The sequence below is a fragment of the Rhea americana genome, unplaced genomic scaffold, assembly GCF_003343005.1.
Source record: "Rhea americana isolate MKP2758 unplaced genomic scaffold, rheAme1 scaffold_118, whole genome shotgun sequence".
NCBI lineage: Eukaryota > Metazoa > Chordata > Aves > Rheiformes > Rheidae > Rhea > Rhea americana.
This window is the reverse complement of record NW_028185239.1, coordinates 2,918,321-2,943,334: the sequence shown is the minus strand read 5'-3', so window position 1 is coordinate 2,943,334 and position 25,014 is coordinate 2,918,321. Positions and strand designations below refer to the sequence as shown.

The window sequence follows — 25,014 nt, the reverse complement described above, 5'->3', positions numbered from 1 at the left end:
TCTTAGCTACATGTGGAATATATCAATCTTAATAATGCAGTGAACTTTGGTATTCTTTGTGATATGCGGATTTCAAGGATCATGAAGTTTCTTCTTGTTAACGTATTGGAAGCTCTGCTTGAATAAAGAAATGGCTTGAAGAAGGATTGAATCATCAGTCCAAAGGTATGAAATATGAGATGCAGAGCCTGTACGCGTAACTGAAGAAAAAGTCCTGTTTTCCAGACCTCTTTCCTATACAAGCAATGAGATAATCTATTTTTTTGCCTTTGGAAATGCCAAAATTATTTCTAAATGTTTTCTAACTTTTAGCAAAGGAAACCCCTTAACTGATCTCTTCCTCCTACTAATAATAAACATATCCAACTCTTTTCTCCTGTTTCCGTTTCTGTGCAAGTAACGTCTGCTTATTGCTAGTTGCACTTGTTACTAGAGTCTGCTAGGCAGAGACTTGGCCAGCTACAAAATCGAACTCTTATGGCTTTTTGTGCTTGTCCCATCAGAAACTGCAATTTGTGAGCTTTGCTTTTCAAGCCACAAAACAAGAAGGTGTCTTCTCAGAGCCTTGTTAGTAGAACCAACCTCTAACACCAGGAAATAAGTAACTACAGTCATGTGTCACTTAGACTTGCATGGGTATTTGTTTGTATGAACGTGCATAACGTTTACTCCTGCAAATGAAGAAAGGCAATAGAAATCCCAAATGCCCTGGAACAACAGAAAATCCAGTTCTGGCAGTTCTTTGAGAAGAGCCCAGAAGCTTGATTTTTGAACCTGAGGAGTCCAGTCTCACATCTTTACCACAGAAAACTCAGAGACTCACGTAAATTTTTTAGATCTGTGGTTTTCCTTCTTAAGTAGGCAAGCTCATAAAGGAAGGTGGGAGGGTGGGGAGTATTGGAGAGTATCTATATGAATAAATACTCATGTCAAGGCCATGATTACCTGTGGATGAAGTAGGCAAACAGACTCTCTGCGTGGGTGGCTATGCCTGACAAGCATTGTGTAATTTATGACTGGTTTTTCATCCCAGTCCCACCAGTCTATGAGGATGTAAGGTTGCGTTTTCAAATAGTCCTGTTACCACGGTTTGTTTGAAAAAAATAATTATGCTGCTTGAGCCACGTCTCTTGCGTTTCGGCAGGAGCTGGATGCACCACCTCATTTTTGCTGTAGCCAGTTTGACCGGTAACTCACCCTAGGAGCCAAGAGAAGAGAGGTATTTTTACCCCAGTGATGAACATCAGCTAGCTGATTACTTTTTGCTGTTTTCTGACAATGCTTTGAAAGGTTTTGCTCCAAGACCTGGCCGTTTGATAAATATCGGTTTAGAAGAGGGGAAASGGGAAAAAAAATTAAAAAACGATTTTTTTAGCTGAGAGAAACGAGGGAGGTGGCAACCCCGAGGGGCCGGGACAGGTCTTTATGCGGGCTGCGACCACGCCGCCACAGCGCCTCGCCCGCCTTCACCGCCCCAACGGCCGCTGCCCGCGCGGCCCCGCCACGCCCCGCTCCGCCACGCCGCGCCACGCGTGCGGCCGCGCGCGCGCTCCCGCCCCACGATGCGGCGGCGCGGAGAAGGAAGCGACTCTTCGCTCCCCGCCGCCTGCGGCGGCGCACGCGCCCTACGGCGCTGGCCGGGCCGGGGGGGCGGAGTGCGCATGCGGGCGGCTCGCGCAGGCTCGGTGCTTGCAGCCGTCGCTCCAGCCCCTTCTCTGCCCTGCCACGTACGGGGGGCGGCGGCGGCCGTTGCCGGGCTCGGACGAGGCGGCCTCCACGGGCGGGACCGCGGAGAAGCCACAGTAAGACAGCGGGGCTCCCCGGCTCCTTCCCCGCGCCCGACCGCCGGCGGGAGCCGTTGGCGCCTGTATGAATGGCGGCGGCAGGGGCGGTTGCGGGTGGGGGTGAGCGTTGGGTTGCCCCCTACCCCCAACCGCCAGGCCGCGGCGAGACGGCCCCTGGCGGAGCGGCGGGGAGACCCCTTGTGTCCGCCCGCGCCGCGGAGGCGGGGCCGGGGCCGCGTCGCTCCGCTCCTTCGGCCGGCGGGCTCAGCGCTGGCGGAGCCCTTCCCCGCCGGGCCTCTTTCCCTTGGGAAACTGCGGCCTCTTCCCCCGGCAGCGAACGGTCACGGTTTCGGCTCCTCATTGGGTCGGGCCTGCCCTTACTGGAACAGGAGGGAGGAGGGGGGAAAGGAGAAAAGAAAAAAAAAAAAAAAAGTGAAATGAGCTGTTCTCCTTTCTGCCCTCACCTCAGCTGCCTTGGGAAAACTCCCGCAGCTCGGTCGAGTGGGGCTTGGGCGGGCAGCGATGCTCGGCCACGTTTCTGTGCGGCTCACCCCGTTGCCCTTAAACTCTCTTCTGACAGAGGGAGCAGTGAGTCAGGAATGCCGGTTCTGCCCTTGCTTAGGCAAGGCTGTGCTCCTCTGCTGCTGTGGGAAAAGGGTGGTGAAACCGAAAAGGGTTGTGGTATCGTTGCTTAAGGAGTGATCCTGAGTCAGTGATTTAGATAAGACCTTGGTGCGTGATGTGCAGAGAAACACGGCTGTGAGTGGGAAAGAAAATCCATACCTCTGGAATGTGGGTAGTACATTAGGCAGTGTGGAAGATATCGGTGAGATTCTTACAAAAAATTGTGTGTCATAAACAGGAAGATACTGAGGGTTTTCTTTTTTCCCTGAGAAAGTAGTGGTTGTTCTGTTTCATTAAAAAGCTTACCAGTATATGTTCTGAATGCCTTCCTTGAAAAACTAAGTGTTTTCTTCAGCAAGTCATGCATTCAGCTGTGTCATACTTGCAGTCAGGGAAGAAAAACTGAAAGCTGTATGATTTAATGATTAAAACATTTCATGTAATTTTCTGCAATATTTGCAAGCAGATGCAATGTTTAGAATCTGTCTCTTAAAACCTATATGCTTTCAAGCAGAGTGGAGAACAGTTGGACAAAATAAGTGCACTTAAGCACTTTCTCTGTTATTTTTTCCTTTGCATTGTGCATTTCTGTGAATAGTGGAGGCAAGTAAGACAATATAATTGCTGACTTCCTTGCATGAAGTATGAATGATACATTCCATTTGTTGAAAGACCACAGTCGCTCAGGTGTGTCCATCAAAATCTGTCTTGTTCAGAAGTACTGATGAGATTCTGTTTTTACTGTTGCCTGTTTCTTAGTAAATTGCATTATAATATTACAGAAGCAAAAACAGTGCTCAACTGTAATGCTTAAACAACACAAGATGCAAGCTAAATTAACTCTGTAAATTAAACCACTTTTAGATGCATGATCTGTATCCCTTATTTGTTCATTGCATTGTACCAGGAACTGTATAGCCAGATCAGGGCGAGAGGGGCCCCATCGCCATGTCTTATTTGTTTCATAAAATGTGAGTGAGGAAACAATACAGTAAAGTACTTTTGTCTCTTCCTTTCACCTACTTAGTAGTGTCAGAGCAGTCTTACCCTTCTCCCTGTCAGGAACGAATACAGTTCTTTTTAAAGATGAATATTACTGCATACCCAGGATGAGGGGAGTAGCTGCCAACCTATCAAAATTAAGAAGAGGCTTCTTCCTATTTCAGAGCTCCCTTGTTCTCTGCTTCAGTCCTCATGCCTGTCCATTCCAATTTACTAAGCTGAGTCAAAAGAGGAGAACTGGCTGCATTAGGGAATTCCAGTTCCCTGTGAATGAGAGAAAGCAACTTTTTCCTGTGGCTAGCAGCAAATCATCTAAAAATCCAACCATCAATGTTGAGATGATAACTACGTACATGCATGAATCAGAGAGACGAGAAGGAAAGATGGAGAGAAAAAAAAAAAAAAAAGTGCTAGGTAGAATATGCCTAACTGGTGGGAAGGAGGAGCAGAGTTTGGTTTGGCCTTAGGTTGGTGTGTATGCCTAATCATTGTCTTAATGCTCTGGATGCTAACTGCATACATTTACTTAAAAAAAAAAAAAAAAAGGACTGTATAAACTTCAAGCAGATCATAACGTTGGCTTTCAGGCAGCAAAATCTGAATCTTAAAATTAATTGATGGCAGATCATATTTTTAAGTGGCTGTATATTTCTAACTAGTCCATTCTTCTTGCTGTTTTGGTGTTTCTGTCTCTTTTACTGCTGATAGTCTGGCCCTGATGCTGCCTTGAACGCATCAGTTGAAGTCAAAAAGACTTCAGCTTTAAACCAGGAAATGTGCTTCTATGTTTTAATACTGCTAAATCAATCTGAGTTTATTTTCTTTAACTTAGGCTGGATGGGTAAGATGGAGGGCCATACAAATGAATATTTTAAGACTGCAGGGGCAATCCCTCTCCTGGAAGGGGATGCATTACTGTTAATTCCTGCACACAGTTAAAAAATGTAAGAAAAAATTCAAAAGCTTTTTTATTATGAAATTAAAATTCCTGTTCAGGACATGTTTTAGTTAAACTTTGAACTCCGTGATACTCAAGGTGTGAATCTCTGATACTACCTTATGGATAAAACAGTGACTTTAATATATTTATTAAGATGTTCTAAGTTGAAAGATCGATATGAACTATATAACTCTAAAGAGGTCTGAGAGCAAATAAATATTTTTTTCATTTTTCTGATGTAGCTTCCTGCTTTCTGCCATTGATAGTGCATGGCAGCTTATCCTAACTCTGTCCTGAAGTGAGGTGGAAAATCTGATCAATAATTGAGCATCAATAAGAAGACCAAGGTAATGATAAACACATGTTTGTGGGAAGGAGGTGAAAGAATACTTGTGGATACTACTTAATTTTTTTGATCCTTAAAAATACTATTTAAATGCTTACTGCAAATAGTTGTGATTTAATAAGCAACTTCTACTAAAACAAAGTGCTAATCAGAGTTGATATGCCTGCAGTCTAGACTACTGTGTTGCATAACATGAATAATGCATTAACAATATTATGAACTTCACTATGCTTCATCAGAGTGTCTCAGCAACAATCTGGCTGTGTTAATTACAGGTCTGCTTTCTCTGCAATTGAATTGAATTTCTTTGTATTCACCTATTTACTGTTACGTCTGATCAGGAAAATGAATTTTGCTCAATAGTTGCTTGTTTCTTCTTTTTGGAAAGTCATAGGGCCAAACACATTGATTTGCATAAAATAAAATTTATATCAAGTTAATTATAAAAAAACAGAAATTGATTTGCAGTCTAGAGATAGCATCATGCTATGTCTTTCTAATACATAATGTCATTGTTGAGACAGTTGAGCTAAATATATAGAGATGCATCAAGGTCTGATGTGTTAAAGACTTTAGCTGAGTAACTTGTTTCTCTAGTAGGAGGGAAGTCATTTTCAATAGAGTATTTTAAAGATTGACTAACCAAAGCAAAATTCATTTTTCTCATAGACCTCCATGTTATAACATCCTTAAAGGTAAGGGACAAATATTTGCACATCTCTAACAAGAATTATTGGGTGTTTTGTTTGTTTGTTTGCTTTTCTGCAAAGGAGAAAGGACAACACGCTTGCCTGCATACCTTTTTGGGAATTACAGTTTTGATATGTAAGGCTTTCTACCTCTAAGCTCTCCAACGTTTGCATTTCAGATAGTAAGACGCCTGCCTCTGTAATTTCTCTTCATTTCAGTTTCAGTGTTTTGACCCTGTCTAAAACAGTGAAGAAAGAGGGGGAAAGACTGGCAAGCTATCTAGATTTTTTTTTTCATTATTCCTCTGAATATTTTCACTGTAGTTTCTCTTTTTATTTGTAAATAATAGTTTTGTATTTTTTAACATATACCTGCCTGGCAGAAAGTAGTAATTCTTTGGTTGTCATATATGAAGTATGAAAGATAAGACTCTGAAGTATGTGTTGTGTGGGTCTTGGATGGAAGATGACTTTGTTGCGCATCTCCATGTTGGAGTGGTTGACCATCGGAGAGTGATCAACTGCCCTGACCTGGTATTCTGCATAATACCTTTGTGGCTCAGAGCCACAAGATGCACACACTGTATGCCTTGGGCAGCTGAAGACAGTTGAACATGCAGAGGGAAAACAGTGCTGTAATACCAGTGAGTACAGCTGCTGATGTTTATGGTAGCTTCTGGCTGACTGGCTTCCTCTCATAGTCAGATGTAATCTTGATTTGGGAAACTAACTCAAGCAACTTGAGTCATGGTACAGACCTTTGTGCAGATTATAACTTTTGATGATGCTGTACTGCTCAGTGAACATCTGTATGCTGTACTGAAATTTTCAGTAGGGTTAGGAACATTAATCTGGAAACACAAAACAAACTTTTATGTGGTCTAATGATAGCTCTTAAGTATAAAATCTTGGTTAAAATCTTAGAAAAAAACAGGAACAATTTTCTGTCTTGCTTTCTGGAGAGAAATTTTCAATGTATTCTGACCATGCAAATAATTAAAACAATGCGTATAACCTTTGAGTTTTTTCTTATTCTTTTGTTCTTGCAGTCTTAAACAAACAGCTGTTTGCTGGATATCACAATTATGTAGAAATGATCTAATTAGGTAATAATATTGTAAGGCTGAACTTTTGCTGCGTTGCACTTTTCTTGAGAGAGATACATGCATTTCAACAGCAAATCCTTGGGAATATTACTTCCTCTATAACTTTTTCTGTAACAGTGTACAGGTAGATATATTACCAAAAAACAAGATGAAGTTCCTAAATATCACATTTAAAAGTTGTATGACTTTTTAAAGGTCTTTGGATTTAATTCATAGCACTGAAAACAGTTAGAACTTCGTTTTTGAGTGTCTACTGTTGCCGAGTTCTGCCTATGAGCTTAGTTAATATATTGAATGTTTCATCATTTGAGAAGTAAAACGTGTCCAAGAAAGTTGCTCTGGAGTGCTTGCTATCAGTAATGCTTTCAAAAGATTGAAAGTTACAGTACTGTCATCAAAGATTTAAATAATTAGCAGTCCAGTGTTATAAAATGTTTTTAATATTTTGTTGTTAACAGGTGTCTAGAGATCAGGAGTCTATCATGAATGGGCAGCTGGACTTAAGTGGCAAGCTGATTATCAAAGCTCAGCTTGGGGAAGATATTAGGAGGATTCCTATTCACAATGAGGACATCACCTATGACGAGTTAGTGCTAATGATGCAAAGAGTTTTTAGAGGAAAACTTCTGAGCAACGATGAAGTCACAATAAAATATAAAGATGAAGGTAAGGTTTAATTACTAGTGTTGCTCTGAGGTGATTTATCTAAGGACAAAAACAAAATTATCTCTTAAGTTGTCTAAAACACCAGTCACAAATGAAAACCATTTCTGAAATTCAATCAATAAATAGAGGCCGTATTCCTTGTGGTTGTACTTGTAGTGTACACTCCAGTATCTCTGAAATACTAGCTATCATAAAGGTCACTTTTTGCTTTTGCTTTTTTTTATTCTTTGAGTGTCAGTGTGGGGCATAGAAAAGCTACTTAATTTGGGGGAGATAGCTGGAATTTGTTAGTACAAATATGAAATTCGGAGAGTGATAAAATCCAGTCTCTTACTCATATCAAAAAAATTGTATATAGTAGAAGTACTACATTACTGAAATAGGTTAATTTTTCTTAACTATAGGAGTAGGAAACTTTAACTCTACCTGTAGTACCTAAAATGTCAAATAACTTTCTTATGCATTTGGGAAAGAAAACTTCACTTTGAATCGCCTGGAGAGTTGTTCAGGTTCATAGAGCTTTTAGAGATGTTGCTTCTTATCAAAATTGACAGGAAATTAAGGGCTGTCTTTTGGGGTCTTGATGTCTAACAGGAACAGAATTCAGTGGATTTGTGATGGTTGTTATGTTTCTGCTTTTATCACAAAATCAATCTTTTTTTTTCCCTTATTCTAAGGAAGATGAAAGAAAATTGATGGATGCTCTCTCATTATGTTAAAGTTTCTATGGTTTTCTGGTTTTGTATATGTCTGTGTCTTTGACCTTTCTTTTGAAGTGGATGATGCATGATGGAGACTATAACTGTGTTTTCATCCTTTGATTGTTTTTCCATAGTGTAGAGACGTCTTCCTTTTAATACTGGCTTTCTCTGGCTCAGGATGTACTACTTTTCCACTGTGATTTGAGTGTCTTTTATGTTATATCCAGGATGGTGGTTATTACTAAGAACATTTAAATTGTTAATATCAGAGGAAGTTTCAAATGATTAAGGGAAAAATTTTAACAGAACTAGACCTCAGTTTAAGCATGTCACATGAGGTTCGTAGTAGTCTTGACTTCAGCTATGTTGAGGGAGGGTGTTACACTTCCCTTGTTCTGGTGAGGCCCTACTGGGATTCCTTTAGTCAGTTTTGCCCCCCTGCATGACAGGACAAGAAGACTTTGAAAAACTGGAAAGGATCCAGCAGGAGGTGGTGATCGTGGTGGGCTGAGGGCAGGTGTCCTACAAGGAGAGATTGAGGGAGCTGGGCTTGTTCACTGTGGTAAAGAGAGTGAGAACAGAGCTAATAGCAGCCTACAACTAACTGAGCTGAAGTGGAGCCAAACTCTTCTCTGTAGTACCAGACCCTGACGGAGGGGGCAGCAGTTGCAAATTGCAGCTCGAGAGGCTCAGACAGTGTTTTGGCTAGGAAGGCAATGCGGCACTGGTACTGGTTGCCTGGTTGGGTTGTGGAGCCTCTAGAAACAACTCGGCAAAGCCACAATTGGCCTGATGTGGTGTTGACAGTAATCCTGCTTCAAGTAAGGCCTAGATGGCCTTCAGAGGTTCCTGCCAGGTAGCATTTTTGAGATAGTGAAAATGTAAAAGAACAAAGGATCCAAAAACCATTTCTGGAATCAAAAATGTAAAACAACTTCCAAATGTTCCTGAGGGAAATATATCGTCAGATTGCTAGTGTCTGTAAGACTTCATTTTATCTTTTTTAGAAAGCAACTGCTCTGGAGACTGACAACACTCCTCTTAATGGTGCTCCAGTAGGAACACCTTCTAGCATGGAGGTGTTACTACTTGTCAGAGGGTGAGCCAGTACATACATAGGTCTTCAAATTCTGACCTTTTTTCAACTTGCAGTCAGATGTTTTATGGCTGTTTATTCATATAAATTCATATTTATTTGGAAATTTTGATCATAACTCTTAGGCACTTGGATCTTCATAGCACCAATACCTGTGAAATTGCTAAGAATTGCCAAGCAATAATCTGTAATTAAAAAAATGTCTGTGTTTGTCCACAGAGCCTCTTTGTAAGAGTGTTTTAGGGAGGAAGCATGAGTAGATTGGCCTCTACTTTGTTCCCAGCTATGTGTCATTTGTATAACACCGTTGATTGTGGAGGATGAAGAGTCACTAGATAGTGTCTTGTCTCAGTTTCCAGTCATAAATGAGATGTTCTGGAAGGGCACAGCCGTGCTATTCCTTCTCCTTCCCTCTGCCAATATGCTCACTTTCCTGGTTACACAGCAAAGTTCACTTTGCACTGGCTAATTTGTGCCCATTTAATCTCTTGATAAACCCTTTGATTTTTTTTAAACAGGAGACAGTATATCTTGCCAAGGAGAATAGAGTCTTTTTTATCGATTTTTGTTGAATGGGAAAGATATTGATGTGATTGACAGCTGTCTTGAGTGTGTTTAAAAATTTTGAAAAGCCTTCAGAAATGTTAATATTTCTGAAAGAAAAGATTACTGGTATTTGGTATCTCTTCTATATTAATAGGACTGTAAAGTGTTTGGTGTTTTATGTATAGCCTTTTGTGGCTTAAAGGATCCCAAATAGTTCTTACATAGTTCATGTGACTAGCGACAATGTGCAGATTCAGTAGGTCACCTCACCTCTGAAATTTACCACGTGAAAATAAATGACTGAGAGTTGTGACTTCATGTCGAGTTTGATTGAGAGAAAGGTTTTCTTCTGACTATTCTGACATCTTCATATCTTCTCATTCCCGTTTGTGTGTTAAGGTTGGGATGATTTTCCTGTTAATTTTTCCACAAAGAAAATCAATCTTTCAGATCATTGGTCAGACTATAACCTGAGAAAGTGTCCTAGTCACTTAACTTTTTGCCATCTTCCTTTGTGAGTGTGTATGTTTTGCTTTTAAAAATTAAATTGGGGTCAACTTGTGCCAACTTCTGTCTTGATTCTACTGTCTGATTTTAAGAACTGTTCATGAACAGGACTGTTTTGGAATCACTCAAAATGGATATGTAACTTTAAGTGGCAGCGTTGTTCTTCGGGTGCTGGCTTCTGTGAACTGTTAGCTGTAATGCTTCGTCCTGTATGCAAATAAAATAATAAATGAAGAGACTATATGGAACTGTTATTCTTTCAAAGGCCTAATGTCAGAAGGATGTATTGGAGCCCAGTCATACTTCCATCCTACCTTCTGCATAATTTCCCTTACTCTTACATTAATAAAACTTTCTTCTGTAATGTGCGCAAGTCTAACTCGTTGCTTTGTCTTATGTTGTTTTGAAAATAAGCTTAATTTCTCTTGGTAAGTGGTCTTTATTTTGTAAATCATTTGTCTTATCCAAGTTATTGCAGATACTTTAAATCACAGTTTATTGGTTGTAAGTGATTGTACCTTATGGAAATAAGGATTTAAGCCTTACTTAATAATGACAGAAAAAAACCCTGCTTTTTAACTCCGTTTTCAAATTTTTTTTTGTATGTATAAAATCACAGTACCATTTTTTGATATTGTTAATTGGTAACTTTTCTAGTAGCTTCAGAATCAAGTGGAGAGTGTTATTTTTAGTAAAAAAGTAAGCCCTCTGCCCTAGCTTGAAATCCAGTAGTTACTAGACTTTACTTTTAATGCAACTTTTTCACATTCTTTTCAGATGGAGATCTTATAACAATTTTTGATAGCTCAGATCTTTCCTTTGCAATTCAATGCAGTAGGATACTTAAGCTGACATTATTTGGTAAGTGTAAACATTTTTTTTTCCTGCGTTTAAAAATTCTGGCAGTGGGCTGCACTGGATGCTATAAATAGCTTTCAGTTTAGGTCACCCTAGAAGAATGAAATCAGTAAGTTAAAAATACTGGATTAATATATGAAATCAGTTTTTCCCTCTTGCTGTTTTGTGAGATATCCGAATTTAAAGAAAGTAAAACTATCTTCCTTTCTGAAGACTGACCTTACTTAAGAATTGCTATAGTGCTGTGTATGCTGCTTTCTTTAGTTCACTTTCTAAAAGGATGGATTGCCACCAAAAATGTTTGTAGTATTTGACATATATAAGTAAGCAGTACAGAAATTTACTGCAAACCTTTCTCTCCAGTTCTGGTAGAGTATATTATGTTGAACTGAGATTATATTAAACGAATAGTAAGCTCCAGAATAAGCTTAGTCTGTGTTGACTTAGTGTATGTCATTTTAAATTCTCCACAGAAGAGGAAGTTAAAATTGAGTAAAAAATGATGCCCCCCACCTCCCCAATCTTTTGGCTGGATGCCAAAACATTACTACAATCTTAAATTTATTTAATTTATCTTTTGCAGTAAATGGACAACCAAGACCCCTAGAATCTAATCAGGTGAAATATCTGCGTCGAGAGCTGATAGAACTTCGCAATAAAGTCAATCGTCTACTGGACTGTTTAGAACCGCCACCAGAACCTGGGCTTTCTGCTAATCTACCTGAAAGCGGTAGGCAATCTGGCTCAGAATTGTTCAGTTTGTTCTGCAGAGTTGTATGCTACTTAACAAAGCGAAGAATGGAGTCTTGAGTGCTACTTGCGGTCGATGGTTGCTTGATAGTTTGGAACTTATTTCTTAATGGTTTAGTTGTTTGAGAGGCAGAGTTTATGTTCAAACTATTTGGAGTAAAGCACCTTGTTAACATAGAAATAAAACTTTAGAGTTTGATTCCTGTTGCAAAAATTCAAAGCGCTGTAACTGACACTTACCAGTCAGGGTAAAGTTTTGACAGGGCTTGAGCTGAATTAATAGCTTGTTGCTGAAGAGGGGAGACCTTTCTCCCACTGCTTACTTGGGCCAGCTCTGGTGGTTGTCTTGCTGCTAAGCAAGTTTGATTCAGAACAACAAAAGGCTAATTCAGCAAAATTATATTCACTTTTTTTGCCAGGTTAGGAAACTGAATCTACTTATTTTCTGATCAGACCAGCATCAGAGCTGTCTCAGGGTAAGCAGCACAAGGGTACAGATAGGGGTGGAAAGTATTATGGGGGAGGGCAAAATGGGGAAGGAATTCTCATTCTCCTGATTTTGAGAGAGTTAGCTCCTAGTTTATGGCTGTAATAGCAGTAGTGCTATAGAACTATACATCTAGATTTGTTTACGTTTCCTTAAGTACAGATTTTGGGGAAGCTCGATACAGAAAATAATGACATATGCAAGTCATGGACTACAGTACTCTTTACTCAAGAGGCAAACCAAGAGCTTCAAGTTTCCTTCTAGGAAACAACTTTGTGTTTCACACTTGATGCTTTTTTGACAACAAAACCAACCCAACCCAACCACTGTTGCTACAGTATAAGCAGTTACTAATCCCATGGATTTAGGCTATTAACCCTTTGGAAGGAGATTGGGGTGATATCTTAGAACTAACCAGTTTAAACTGTGTATGTGTGTTTGTCATTAAAATGAGAATGAAGCACTCTTACTAGATTTGAGTGATGCAGTGTTATTTGTGTAAGAACAAGGAGATGAACTTCACCTGTCATCTTAGGCAGGATGGGGCAGGGAGAATAAAACAAAACAAAAACTACAGCTGACCCAATAAGCATTTTGAATTTTAAATTCTCTGTAGACAGTCCATACTAAAACAGTTGGGCAAAGCAAGAGCCTTATACCTTTGAACTTAAGACAAAGGGGGAGAATTAATAATTCATAGTGTCAGTTTATCTTTAAAAGTAATTTTGTGCAATAAAAGTCAAGCTTTGTGACTGATAATGAAGGTTATATTTGGAGGTATAATATTTGCTATTATCCTAATGTGTGTATTTGCAACAGTTAAAATACAAAGTTTACAAAACTGCACGCAAGTATAAAGTTGCCATAATACAATATATACTTACGGTTGGTTTTCCATTCTCAAGAATTAATAATGGGACATTTTGTTTTTTAGATGCTGTAGATGGTAGGGAAGAAAAGCCTGCTGCTGCTGACTCTACTGTTAAGCCATCTACTCAAGTTATAGCAGCAAGCATGTCTGCATTTGATCCACTAAAAAATCAGGATGAAATCAGCAAGAATGTCATGTCAGCATTTGGCTTGACAGATGATCAAGTGTCAGGTAAGAACACATCTAATGAAAAGGAATGTGAAACCTGTTTGTACTTGATGACTCAAGCATTTAAAAATCTTGATTTTTACAAAGAATTTGTATTTTGGATGTATTAAGGCATGTTTTGTATTCACTCTTCCTTTACAGAATTATAGAGTTTGATACATTGAAGTGTGGTAAATGTATTTTGTAATTCCACATACAAAATATTGAAATGCTGAGTTGATTTTAGCTATTCATAGAGTAGAAAATGGCTTGGTATTCTTTTTGATTCAAATTACTTTAGAAACAATTATTAGACTAGCAGATATCAAATAACATCTGTTACCATGGTGGCATCTTCCAGGATATCAGTGTATTAGTAGACTGGTGTTACCATTGACTACTTTTGAATGTGTTCAGTCGTGTTAGATGTCATTGCAACGAATTCAGATGTTACCCTGGAATAACAGGATATCTTCCAACACCGAAATATTTTTAAATGTTAGATTGATACCTTGCTTATTTTGCAGTATTTCTTCTGTGCATGTAAATTTTGTAGCTGTGTGATAGCAAGCTTTGTAAAGTGCTTACACTGTGTAGTTTTTTTTTTAAATAGAATGGAGGGGAGAGAGACAAACTAACAGCAACTGGAGACTGACCCCATGGCTGTGTCTACATAAACAAACAAACAAAAAAGTGGTATTAATGGCCTAGTGCCCACACTATGTGTGTTTTGCATGGGGGGGGGAGGGGTTGCTTTGGGCTAGCTGTCATCTGCTGCTAGTTGCAGCGTGTTAAATGGGCTTCTGGAATGTGTGCTCCTGAGACTGTTCCCCAATGAAATTGAGGTATAGTAAGCGAGGATGCCCGGCAGACTCGCTTCATAATTGCAGCCCTGACCTGAAATAAACTCTGGTGTAGCAGGTATTGGAGCGACCTATGTCTGCTGTGAGTTCTGATCACTTGATTGGAAAGTGAGGGAGGAGAGAGCATAAGCACTGAGCTTTCAATATGGAACTTCTGTGCGTGGGTTTGGGGGGTTTTGATGATAAAATTGGAACTTTACAAACCAGCTTAGCTTTTTTGCTTTTGCACCTGCATTCAGAATAATCACATGAAACACTGTGAGCCGGAACTGCCCTGCCCTGCCCTTTACATGTTTTCAATTCAGGGAAGGGAATGGAAGTAAAATGCGAGTTTCCATCCTTCTGATGAAATTGCCAAAATGACAGATTTTCTTTTTCTTTTTCTTTTTTTTTTTTGAGATGTTGATCCCTGTTAAATACACTGGTCACATTCACTTAGAGGTAACAAAGAACCACCCTTAAAAATTATACTCTTAAATGGGTGATTAGGTGACAACAACTATTTAAGTAACTAGAGTTAATAGAAATGCTGTGTTCCCTCAGAAGCACAGTAGAATAACTTAATTGGTGTCTGCCAATGATGGGAAGACACTGCTCTGCCATAGGTCTTGATCTTGTTCTTCAGCTTGTGTCCTTGGCTTGTTGCTGCTGTTTGGGTCAGTCAGTGTTTTGTGTGAACATCTTTTTCTCTGTCTCATTTTGAAATCCAGTAGTGTCTTCCTATTTACTGTTAACATTAACAGAAGGAATAACTTAATTGCCTGGATTGCTTTTGTTCTTGAAGAACTGCATGATGACTGTTTGCTCTACCTTGTAGTAACCATTTAAAAACTGAATATGTAGTAAACTTAATGCAGTCAACTTAAGACAGGATAATTACACCTGAAATTATTTTCATAATTTTAGTAGCGGATGTGATGCAGAATATGCAGAAGTGATTTAGCACAGAATGTGCTGGAGTCTGGCAAAGTTTAATACAGAATTGATACTTGAAAGTAAAACTGCAGTTAGTTTAGAGGATGTGCTGTGTTTATTCAAACTAGACCCAATTTCATATGATCTATTTAGTGATGATACAGCTAGGCAAACAAATGCCAGCTGGAGCTTGATTCTACCATATGTCTATATTAGCAGAAGTGTAGAGTGGTAGGAATAGATATGTACTGTGTGATAGCCATTGTGCAGGAGCCAAAACTGTAACTGCAAACTGAGCAGCCGTCTTTGGATCGGGTACCGTGCAGTGGATGAGACCTATTGAGTGATCTCTTCCTGCACAGAGTCCATTGGCGTGTTGTCACAGCACGGTTAGTTCACAAAAAGGAAAAAATGATACTTGAACACTTACAACAGACTTCTTTTGAATAATGAAGTGGTACAGTAGACCATGAAGTAGGACTGGCTGAAAATTGGAGCGCCTTTTTTTTTTTTTTTTTTTTTTTTTTTTTTGAAGGAATGTTTTTTGTCTTCTGGTACAAAGCCTCAGTGTCAGTTAATGCTTCAGTCATAGCATCAGTGATGCTTTATGATCTGTGTCTCCGTAATTCTTCTGATAGAGCAAACTAATTTTGCTGTAAGAACTTCTGGGTTTTGTTGCATGTTATCCTAGTACTTAACACCATGCATAGAATAAATATTTATAATAAATATTTATACAGATCTTCAGATCTTTTTATGACCTTTATAAGACGTGTTTCCACAAACTGCTGTTCGCATTGATATTGAAAAAATACTGTGGTGTTACACTTCAACATGCTTTGAATGCACAAAGAACTTTACAAAGGACCATTTAAATAGGAATGAGAAATCCCATTTCAAAAGCCATAATGCTCATAATGCTGCAGTATTGTTCAGATACAGGTGAAAACAAGGCAGCTTTGATGCCTTTTTTTTTCCTAAAAAGGTGAGGAGGATGGTGCAATTAAATACTTGTATTATTGGATGCATATGGTAGAAGTTTTGTCTTGCAAATATGACTGTCTTACAATTGAATTTGCAGAAATGTTAATACATGTATTAAACATGTAGTTTAGTGTGTTTGAAATCATAGATAGTACATGTATACCTACAAGTTGGAAAGATCTGGGTTTAAGCTTCCTTGTTTCTAATGAAATGTTCTTTAATTGTAGTGTAATGTACCTACTCACATAAGTATTTCAGAACTTTTCATCACCTTCCTGTGTGCTAATCAGTAGCTGGAATATTTTTAGGATTATCAAAGCAATTGCTTTTAGATAGAAGCCTACCATATCCTGACTGGGAGTGCAAATGTAAAACATTCTTTGGAAGTTTTCTGTTTGTTCGTGTGCTGTGTGAGTACTAGTAAAACACTAATTGCCTGGGCCAGTACAGGCCACAATAAAATACTGAATTAGAGTAATTTCATGTAGCCTGGCACCTTTGCTGCAGATGAGAAAGAACAGATACATAGGTGCATACTCTGTCCAAATGTAGGAAGTCATCTTCACTGCATGTCTGCAGAGTTAAAACATGAAGTTGCAGAAAGACTGGTGTTACTGAGGGTCTTATCCCTGAAATCTCTCTGAAGAATGAGATCTGAGTGATTTTGACCTAGGAACAAGTCGGAAATAGCCACAGAAGTTATTTACAAAGTCATGCTAGTGTAGATTTGCAAATTTCAGATGTAAAGCTGTGGAAAAATGGAAAAATATGTTAAAAAAGTTTGTAAGGAAATGATCTTGCATGAAAGTTTGAATTCAGATTCCTCACTCATTTAATTTATTTTTGTTCTTGCCCCTTTAGGACCGCCCAGTGCCCCTGCAGAAGAGCGGTCGGGAACACCAGATAGCATCGCTTCATCCTCTTCTGCAGCCCATCCGCCCGGTGTTCAGCCACACCAGCCGCCGTACACTGGAACACAGCCACAGACCGGTCAGGTGGAAGGTGAGCAGCATACTTTTCCACTATTGAAGACAGGAGTTATGCTGACTCAGTCTGAATTTATATTAGTTAAGATTTCTGGTTGGTATACCCAAAGTCGATTCCAAAACTACAAATGCTGCAAAAAGTAGTGTTTTCATGTGCTGTTCAGTATATAAACAGTAGGTGGAGTGGTAGCTTTATGGAAAAGGGTAAGTCACATATCCTGAAAAGGAGTTTTATTATAGTATTTTCTGTTTGAATCTATGTTCATTTTACCACAAAGGAGCTTGTATAATACACTTCACTTTAAAGTTATTTGAAAATCTTAGTTTGTAGCATATACCCTGCATGTTGTGTCAAGTGATATTTAAGCGCTTGCTTTCACTTAATTAACAGTTTTATCAATAATGCTGGCTTGTCAGTATAAATTAAGAATGTTATTACTAACTGCTTCTATCTAGCAAAACAGACATTATTATAGTAAATTTACTATAATATTATTTACTATTTATTACGTATTCTGTAGTAGCTAGGTTAAACCTCATAACTAGATAGTAGCATAACCATCATGTATGCATCACAGTTTTCCCAAATAAGTGGCCAATTAAATGCCTTAATATGCTCTTCCTTTAAAGTTTAAGGTATTGACTCTTGTATTTCTTGGTATTGTGCCCTTTCACATGTGATTTGACTTCTAAAAATAAACCTCTTCAGAGGTTTGTAACATTTTGGCGCCATTTTCTATTGCTGTTTATGAAAGCACTAAGCATTCAGACATGCACAGCTCTGGACGAAACTTCATCTGTAGAATGATTTACTTTTTTATTTTTACCTCCATATAATGTACAATATAAAGTTGTTCCTGTATTTTAATATAAAAACAAGTTACCACCCTCTGCAGCCTCCTATATTAATGCAATGCTGAGATAAATGTAAGAAATATTTATGATAGTGATAATAGTATCCACAATCACTTGAAATATCCTAGAAAGGTTTGAAGGCCTGAAGGGCATCAGTAACATTTTCACTGAGCAATGTATTTGACCAACTTGCTGTTAGGCATATATCCAAGCATGAATTCTTTTGGTAGAAGTGAGGCATATAAAAACACCTGCGTTGCAGCTTTTTTTCCTGAAAATTAGTTTTTGATAGAAGGCTTGATTTCCTAAGAATTTTGATGTGGTATCAATGAGGTATAAACAAGAGTCTTAATATATAGCTTAAAGCTGTAATAAGTTTGGTGTCTGATTATAAGTAGTAGCTCTGAAAAAGAGTGCTTTAGGTCTTCTCTCAGTAGACAGAAAGCTTGTTAACACTCAAAATATTTTCCCACAGGCATTGAACTTGTTTTTTTGCTGATTTACCTTTTTACTTTTCTAATTACATAAAATAAGGTATGAGATTGTCAGTCTTGAGGTTAAACAAGAACTGAAACAATAAAGTGAAACACTTACTTAAAGCCAGTAGCAACAGCAGCTGAAATTCTGAATCGCTGATGGCACTGAAAGTACCCGGTGGTGAGGAAGAAAACAGTTGAACTGCAACATGATTTGTAGGTCACTAACAGAAAGGACTTATTTCAGCAAAAGTCACCTTACATAGGAAAGAGAAGCCACCTAAGCTAATGTATCAGAGTAGAGTTTAGAGCCTTTTTTACATTACTACTTTTGTGCAAGTCCTTTTCTTCTGTGTATAAAAATAAATAATAGTGCTGGTTATGGCACAGTAGTGCTGGTTATCAATGTTTTGGTCCATAGATTTTATTTCCACTGAAGTACTCTGGATTATAGTTACTTTACTCTGAAAAAACAAGATGGTTCTGTTACTGGGAAGAGATTGGAAGTTGTTGCTGGAATTTGTTCATTAGAAATACTAGTGGGAACTCTTAGGTTGTCCATTTTACACACACGATAAATAGCAGCCAGTGCAGGGTCCTGACCCAGCCAAAGCTTTAATTATTTTTTGGAGGTTAAGTGTTCAACAGGATTGGCTCATGTAAATGCCAGTACTGGTGCAGAGCATGGTTTTTCTTTATCTTTTTGGAAAACAGTTTCAAATTATTAGTTCTTTTTTTTTTTTGGGGGGGGGGAGTAGGAGAAGGAAAAAAAGAAAAATCACTGCTATCCTCAGTTTTCTGGTTTAATCAGATTTGGTGCTAGTCAGACTTCAATATCGCATGTAGAGAGTATAATCAAAATGCCATTGTCAATCATTCTGGTATGTCTTTTTTTTTTTTAATGGAATTCTTTGCCAAGAAATTGTGTTAGTTCTCCATTCATTATTTGGGAATACCAAGTCATTTGATGTCTGTGGGCAGATATTAATGAATTATTTGCCTTCCCCAGTTAAAAGTTTTAAGTGTTCGCTAGCTTAATTTAAATCAGTGTAACAAACAAAGCAATTTCAGCATAGCACCATCTCTTCTGGCATGCATGTGCTCTTTTATGACTAATTTCACTAGCTGAATGCACACCAGCACAGCAGAACCAAATATGTACAGATGCGGACATGTTTATGTGTTTTTTAGCTCAAGTGTATGTAGAGTTTATTTGCTCAGGCAGTTCGTGACCTTCCACAGCAAAGAACGTTGTGCCAGTATGCGTATTTGCCTACTGGACTTCTTTTCTGTAGCAAGCTAAAATTTTTCTATGCTAAAATGTACAGGAATTGTGGTAAGTGCTGGCAGGTCCTTGACTGAAATAGGTACTGCTATATACAAAACAAGACACTGTAGATTCTTGTTTTCAAACTAAAATCTAGTGAGAGGAAAACCTCTTTGTTTGTGGTCCAGTAGGATCTCCTGAATACATTTATTTCTGTAAATTACAAATGTTTTCCTGAATGCCACTGGGATACCTTTCTACTCTTAGGTAAGTCTTCTCATCAATCCTGATTAAGACAGCAAAGCCTTCTCAGAACACATCTGAAAAAACACTATGCCAGCAATGTTGTTTCCTTCATATCCCTTTACCTAGTCTCTCCAACAGGTGTCAGTGTGGTATCTGTGTTAGCCTAAAGGCAATTATTTTGAGACAGGCAGCTTCCTAGTTGTTCTCCCAGAACTTCCCTTGTACAATTGAGTTTTCATATATATTTTATATATATGTATACACACACACACACACACATATATATATAAATATATTCTTCATTTCTAGTTAACATTTCAGTTAACAAGATTAAATTTTTGCCAACCCTTGTGCTCAGCACTCTTTTCATACCACAATAGTTGTATGCCATATAAAATTTTGAGGAAGGGGTTGTACCAGCATAAAATATCTTAATTTGAATGTAATGTACTGTTGCTTTCAGCTATATATAAAGCAGAGAAAAGGGAAATAAGGAGCTCCCTTAAAACAGCACACACGGGGATATGAGTGGACTTAGAGCAAAGCTGAGTTGCTTTTGACTATATTGACCATTGCGTGCTATTCAGAAAATCGATAGAGGAGCTTTGCAGTTATACAGTCTGCAGACCTCCGCAGAAGGAATAATGGTTCAGTAATACTTTACAATTGAAGTTTCCACATTTGCTGTAGTGCAGCTAAACTTCAATTAGGTAATTTTGTTCTTTGACTATGCATGTTAGTAAAATCAAAAACAGCAGAAGTATAAAGCCTAAACAAGGTATGAGTTAAGTCTAAACATTTACTCTACCTCTTCTTGCCAAGAAAATGGAAATAGTGAATTTAGGAAAAATTATAATTGAATTGGAACACACAACCTTTAGAATGTATGGTTTTATTTTTCAGGGTGTATATGCTTGAGTCTCTTAAGAAAACTTGGCTTACAGCAAGTCAGATATTAAGGGATGACTTGTCTGGAAAATGTGGTCAGAATAAATAATATACTACCCTGCTTACAGTACTTTGCAGAAATAGTCTTAAAAACCTAATATAAACAGACACTCCAAGGACATGTTTACCTTTCAGAGTACTTTAATTTACATTATATGTTCTGGAGGAGTTATCAAGTGATTTAAAGATGCCTGCTCTGTTACACACCAGAGTAGAGCTAATGAAGGTGTATAGCTTATGGCCTTCTCTGAAAACATGAAATAACAGGCATCACTTACTTACCAAATGAGAACTGTTTATTTTACTGGAGTTGGACATATTACTTATGCTTCAGAATGGCATGGTTTAGAAACTAAAAATGGTAGTTACGCTTCAGTTGATAATTAAGAACAATTTGAAAGGGTGTTCAGACATACATACATACATATATATATATAAAAAAAAATATGTGCACACACACACATACATACATATATCCATATATGTATATATATTCATTTTAACATCTTATGGGAAAGATTGCTTCTGTGACATTCTGTTAGGATGTTTTCTATCATCATAGTGGTTATACTCCACTTCAACTAAACACCTTTTTAATCCATAGGCCAGATGTATCAACAGTATCAACAGTCTGGTTATCCTGCTCAGCAGCCACAGGCTCAGCCTCAGCAACAGTACGGTATGCAGTACCCAGGTAAGAGCTGGCGGCTTGCTCAAATCGTGATTTCGCTGTAGACTCGACTCCTTGAATGCCCAACCCTGTTAATTTTTGTCCTTGAGCACAAGGGCAGTTGAACGTGCATGATTCTGATAGAAACTGAGGCAATTCATAAAAGAGCAGTTTAAACGCACTGTATAGCTATGTTCTAATGCAAAGCTGGAGTTCTGATTCTGCGAATCTGCTTGATTGTGACTATAGCAGATTTCATTACTGAACAGCAGAATGCAGTAAAGGTAGGCAAAACAGATCACCTGAAATAATATAAATCCTCAGATTCAACTTATCTGGTCTCAGGACTCTAGAAAATGATTAATCATCTATCGCAATTTAACTTAAATATTGAATACGTAAAGAGGGCCCCTGTTTCTTATATCCACAGTAATCTTCACACACAAAATGTAATGATGTGAACACTGATTAGAGCTGTGATTTAATAAATCCTGAGTATTTATAAATACTTCTAATTTCAGAGAAACTTTCAATTACTAGTTTTTCTAAGTTGTAGATATTACTGGTAACTTCAAGTAGAGGTGCTACTGGACTTCTACCAGAAGTGTGCTAACATTCTCATTTATGTGTGGTCAAATATAAGTTAGCTTTTGCCTATACTTAAAATAAAGAAAGGAAAGTTTTGAAGTAAAGTTCACTTTAGAAGAAGCTAGAATCTAATAATAGAAAGTATATGCTAGTATTCATAATTCAGCTCAGTACAGGGATGAACATACCAGATTGCATAAAAAAGCTCTCATTGCTTAATACTCTTTTTATAAAATGGTACAAAGCATTTTCCATTTCTTGGTTTAAGCAAGATTGTTTAAAATGACCAAAAAAAAAAAAAAATTAATACAAAATGACTCAAAATACAGCCTGTGTGGATTCCCTCCTCCCATACATATAAGTACATGGGTTTTGGTGTTGATGAGAATGCTTGCAGAACTTAAGAACAGATTCATATATTTATCTTGGAAAGAGCCCTAGAAAACTTGGAAATGAAGGGTTGTGCTTCAGCCTTCCTTTGTATGCTCTGTGGAGAGCCTACTCTTAATTTAGGTCTTTAAAGTATTTCTGGAGTATTTTATTCTCTGCAGGTTTCTCACCCCAACATTTTGAAGTTGAAGACAGTGACAGACTTTCTGAAGTCTACTTTCTGCCCAAATAATGGGACTGTTGGAAATAGGAGAGTCTGTCTGACTTTCTTTAGACTTGAAAACTGAGTGGAAAAAATGAGTTTTCCATCTGCTTTCTAATCATATCCCTTTTTCTGAAATTTGTTGCAGTGCAAATTCTGCCTTCTAATACTTAGTGACATCTTAAAGCAAGAATGAAACATCACCAAATCTTGTATGAGATCCTCTGTTTCTCATAACTTACTTATTTTATGATGAACCTATTTATCAGAAACAGCCTTCTTTTTGAGGACTTTGTGACATTATCCTTTGAAAATCTTGATTCATAGGCCCATTTTTCTTTTTGACCTTGTATTTACCTCCTTTGAAACCCATGTCCCCCAAGAGCAGAATCAATTCCCCTTTTGTCTGGCAGATCCATTAGGCAAGAATGTGCTTATTTACTCATGGTAGTGAAAACGGACTCTTCAGAGGTTGATCTCACAAGTAAATTTTGATTCCCAGTTTCAAGGTGAGTTCAAAATTTACTCTAGTGCATTCTTCAATCCTTACACTTTCTGTTCAGGGCTGTGCACTTTTAATAATTTTTGTATGTCTGGTGTTTAATGCTGACAGGATTCCAGTCAATGGAGAGGTTTCATTGCAAGTAGCTGCAGGTGTGTTTCGTGATGGATAAAAGTAGCTGTTTCTTCATAAAAGGACTTTTTGTTATTTTAAAGTCTTCAGTAAGAGAAATTATTTTTGGAAGCTGGTTTTATACAGACAAATGAAGTTTGGGACATGTTTAAATGGAAGTGATACACTAAAATATTTGGTTCTGCACTACATTTTTCATACTGAATTCTACCTTTAAGAAACTCGGGAATATCTGTAACCTAATGAAAAAACTTTGATTTACAATTATTAAGCCATGACAATGTTTTCATGACAGCGTGCTTTTAATTTTTAATTGTTATTTGGAAAGATGTTAACCTATCCTAAATTAGATTTAATTTCCCTTGCCAATGAAGACTGTATTTTTATGTGACATGATGGTGAAGATATTATCTGTCCGTTTTTGTATTTCGCCTAAGTCATGGGAAAACTAGTTCACACTGTTGTTGCTTTCCCATTTTAGTGCAGCACAGCCAGGCGCTGTGTTTATGTGAAAGGCAAGAATACTGCGAGTCGTTACTGTTTGCCTTTTCTGTGCTTAAGGCATTATTTTATGTTGTTACTGTAGTCTTTTTTAAAATAACAACAACACAACCTCTGCAAACCACTTTGGCTCTTTGCTGTCATCACTTACCTGATGTCCCCCTCTGTCTCTCCAGCAGGTTACAGTCAGCAGCCTCCCTCCCAGCAAGCGCAGCAGTTCCCAGCCTACAGCCAGCCGGCGGCCCAGGCTCCGGCCGCGGCCTTCCCAGCGCAGCCGCCGCAGCTGCCGGCGCAGCCGCCCCAGCAGTTCGCGGGGGGCAGCTACCCGCCGCAGCCACAGCCCTACACCACGCAGGCCTCCCAGGCAGCGCCCTACAGTGGGCCCCCTGGCTCCCAGGCGGCACCGGGCACCTACCAGCCGCGGCCTGGCTTCACCCCGCCGCCGGGGAGCACCATGACCCCCCCGCCCAGCGGGCCCAACCCCTATGCCCGTAACCGGCCTCCCTTCGGCCAGGGCTACACCCAGCCGGGACCCGGCTACCGATAAGGACCTGGTGCTGCTGAATGCAAGCGACTCTCACGTACTATTTCATCCCAACTGACTCCAGTATTTTTAATTGAGGTGGCAAAACATCCTTTATAACTATAGCTGGTAATTAAATTCTGCTGGGGGGAATGACCAAATGAATCTTTCTGCTTTAAATTGTATCTGCTTCCTAGTTTCATTTGGGGTTGGGTTTCAGGTTTGGGGGTTTTTTTTGCCCCTGCCCCCCCCCCCTTTTTTGTGTTTTGGGAAACACTACCTAAATGTCTGTAAAGTGATTGACATTCTAGCTTGCCTTGTTTGAAGGATATTAAAATCCTAGTTGGAAGTTTAGCCCACTTACCAGGCTTGTTTTTACTAATAACATGATGTACTAAATTAGATTCATTCTGGAGTTGAAAGTAGATATGATGTATTATAAATTGTCACGCTCACATGGAAAGCGAATAAAAATCCTGAATATATTATTTATTTGTCTGATTTTGATTTCAAAATTAGGTAATACAGAACAAGAAAACTGTGTTAAGGACCCAAATGTGCCTGTTAGGTGTACAGATACCAGGGTTCTAAGAAAAGTGGCAGACTTTAGGTCTAATCATCTACTTTGTCCAGGTAAGTAAGTGCAGAAATTTCATGAATGTAGCCTACTTTTGTACAGATCATGCAGTAGACAGTCCTGAACTGTCAGCTGTCATTAATTGCCAAGTAACTCTTACCAAAGAGTAAGAACTAATGCATAAAATCTTAGACTCTTTAATCATTTCA

General features: G+C 38.6%; 1 protein-coding gene across 4 annotated transcripts; it reads left to right on the top strand.

The window, feature by feature from the left end:
• Positions 1-1,676: 1,676 nt before the first annotated feature.
• TFG (trafficking from ER to golgi regulator) lies at positions 1,677-24,716 on the top strand. Of its 4 annotated transcripts, none has more exons than XM_085319751.1 (9): positions 1,715-1,802; positions 4,593-4,697; positions 6,950-7,157; positions 10,785-10,868; positions 11,449-11,595; positions 13,037-13,204; positions 16,804-16,944; positions 21,325-21,414; positions 23,882-24,716. In XM_085319751.1, the coding sequence occupies exons 3-9, from the start codon at positions 6,974-6,976 to the stop codon at positions 24,250-24,252; spliced, it is 1,185 nt and encodes a 394-aa protein (XP_085175877.1). In that variant the 5' UTR covers positions 1,715-1,802; positions 4,593-4,697; positions 6,950-6,973; the 3' UTR covers positions 24,253-24,716. The 4 variants fall into 4 exon arrangements, with proteins under 4 accessions (XP_085175867.1, XP_085175858.1, XP_085175877.1 ...); XM_085319760.1 differs by lacking the exon at positions 1,715-1,802 and adding an exon at positions 3,316-3,379; XM_085319741.1 differs by lacking the exon at positions 4,593-4,697 and having other exon boundaries at positions 1,677-1,802; positions 23,885-24,716.
• The last annotated feature ends 298 nt before the right edge of the window (positions 24,717-25,014 follow it).

What these genes read in the sequence shown, in the direction of transcription:
- TFG (XM_085319732.1), top strand. Translation starts at nt 6,974, where the DNA reads ATGAATGGGCAGCTGGACTTAAGTGGCAAGCTGATTATCAAAGCTCAG. An exon ending in GACAGATGATCAAGTGTCAG is followed by an intron (nt 13,205 to 16,803) that starts GTAAGAACACAT and finishes TTGCCCCTTTAG; the next exon opens with GACCGCCCAGTGCCCCTGCA. An exon ending in ACAGACCGGTCAGGTGGAAG is followed by an intron (nt 16,945 to 21,324) that starts GTGAGCAGCATA and finishes TTTAATCCATAG; the next exon opens with GCCAGATGTATCAACAGTAT.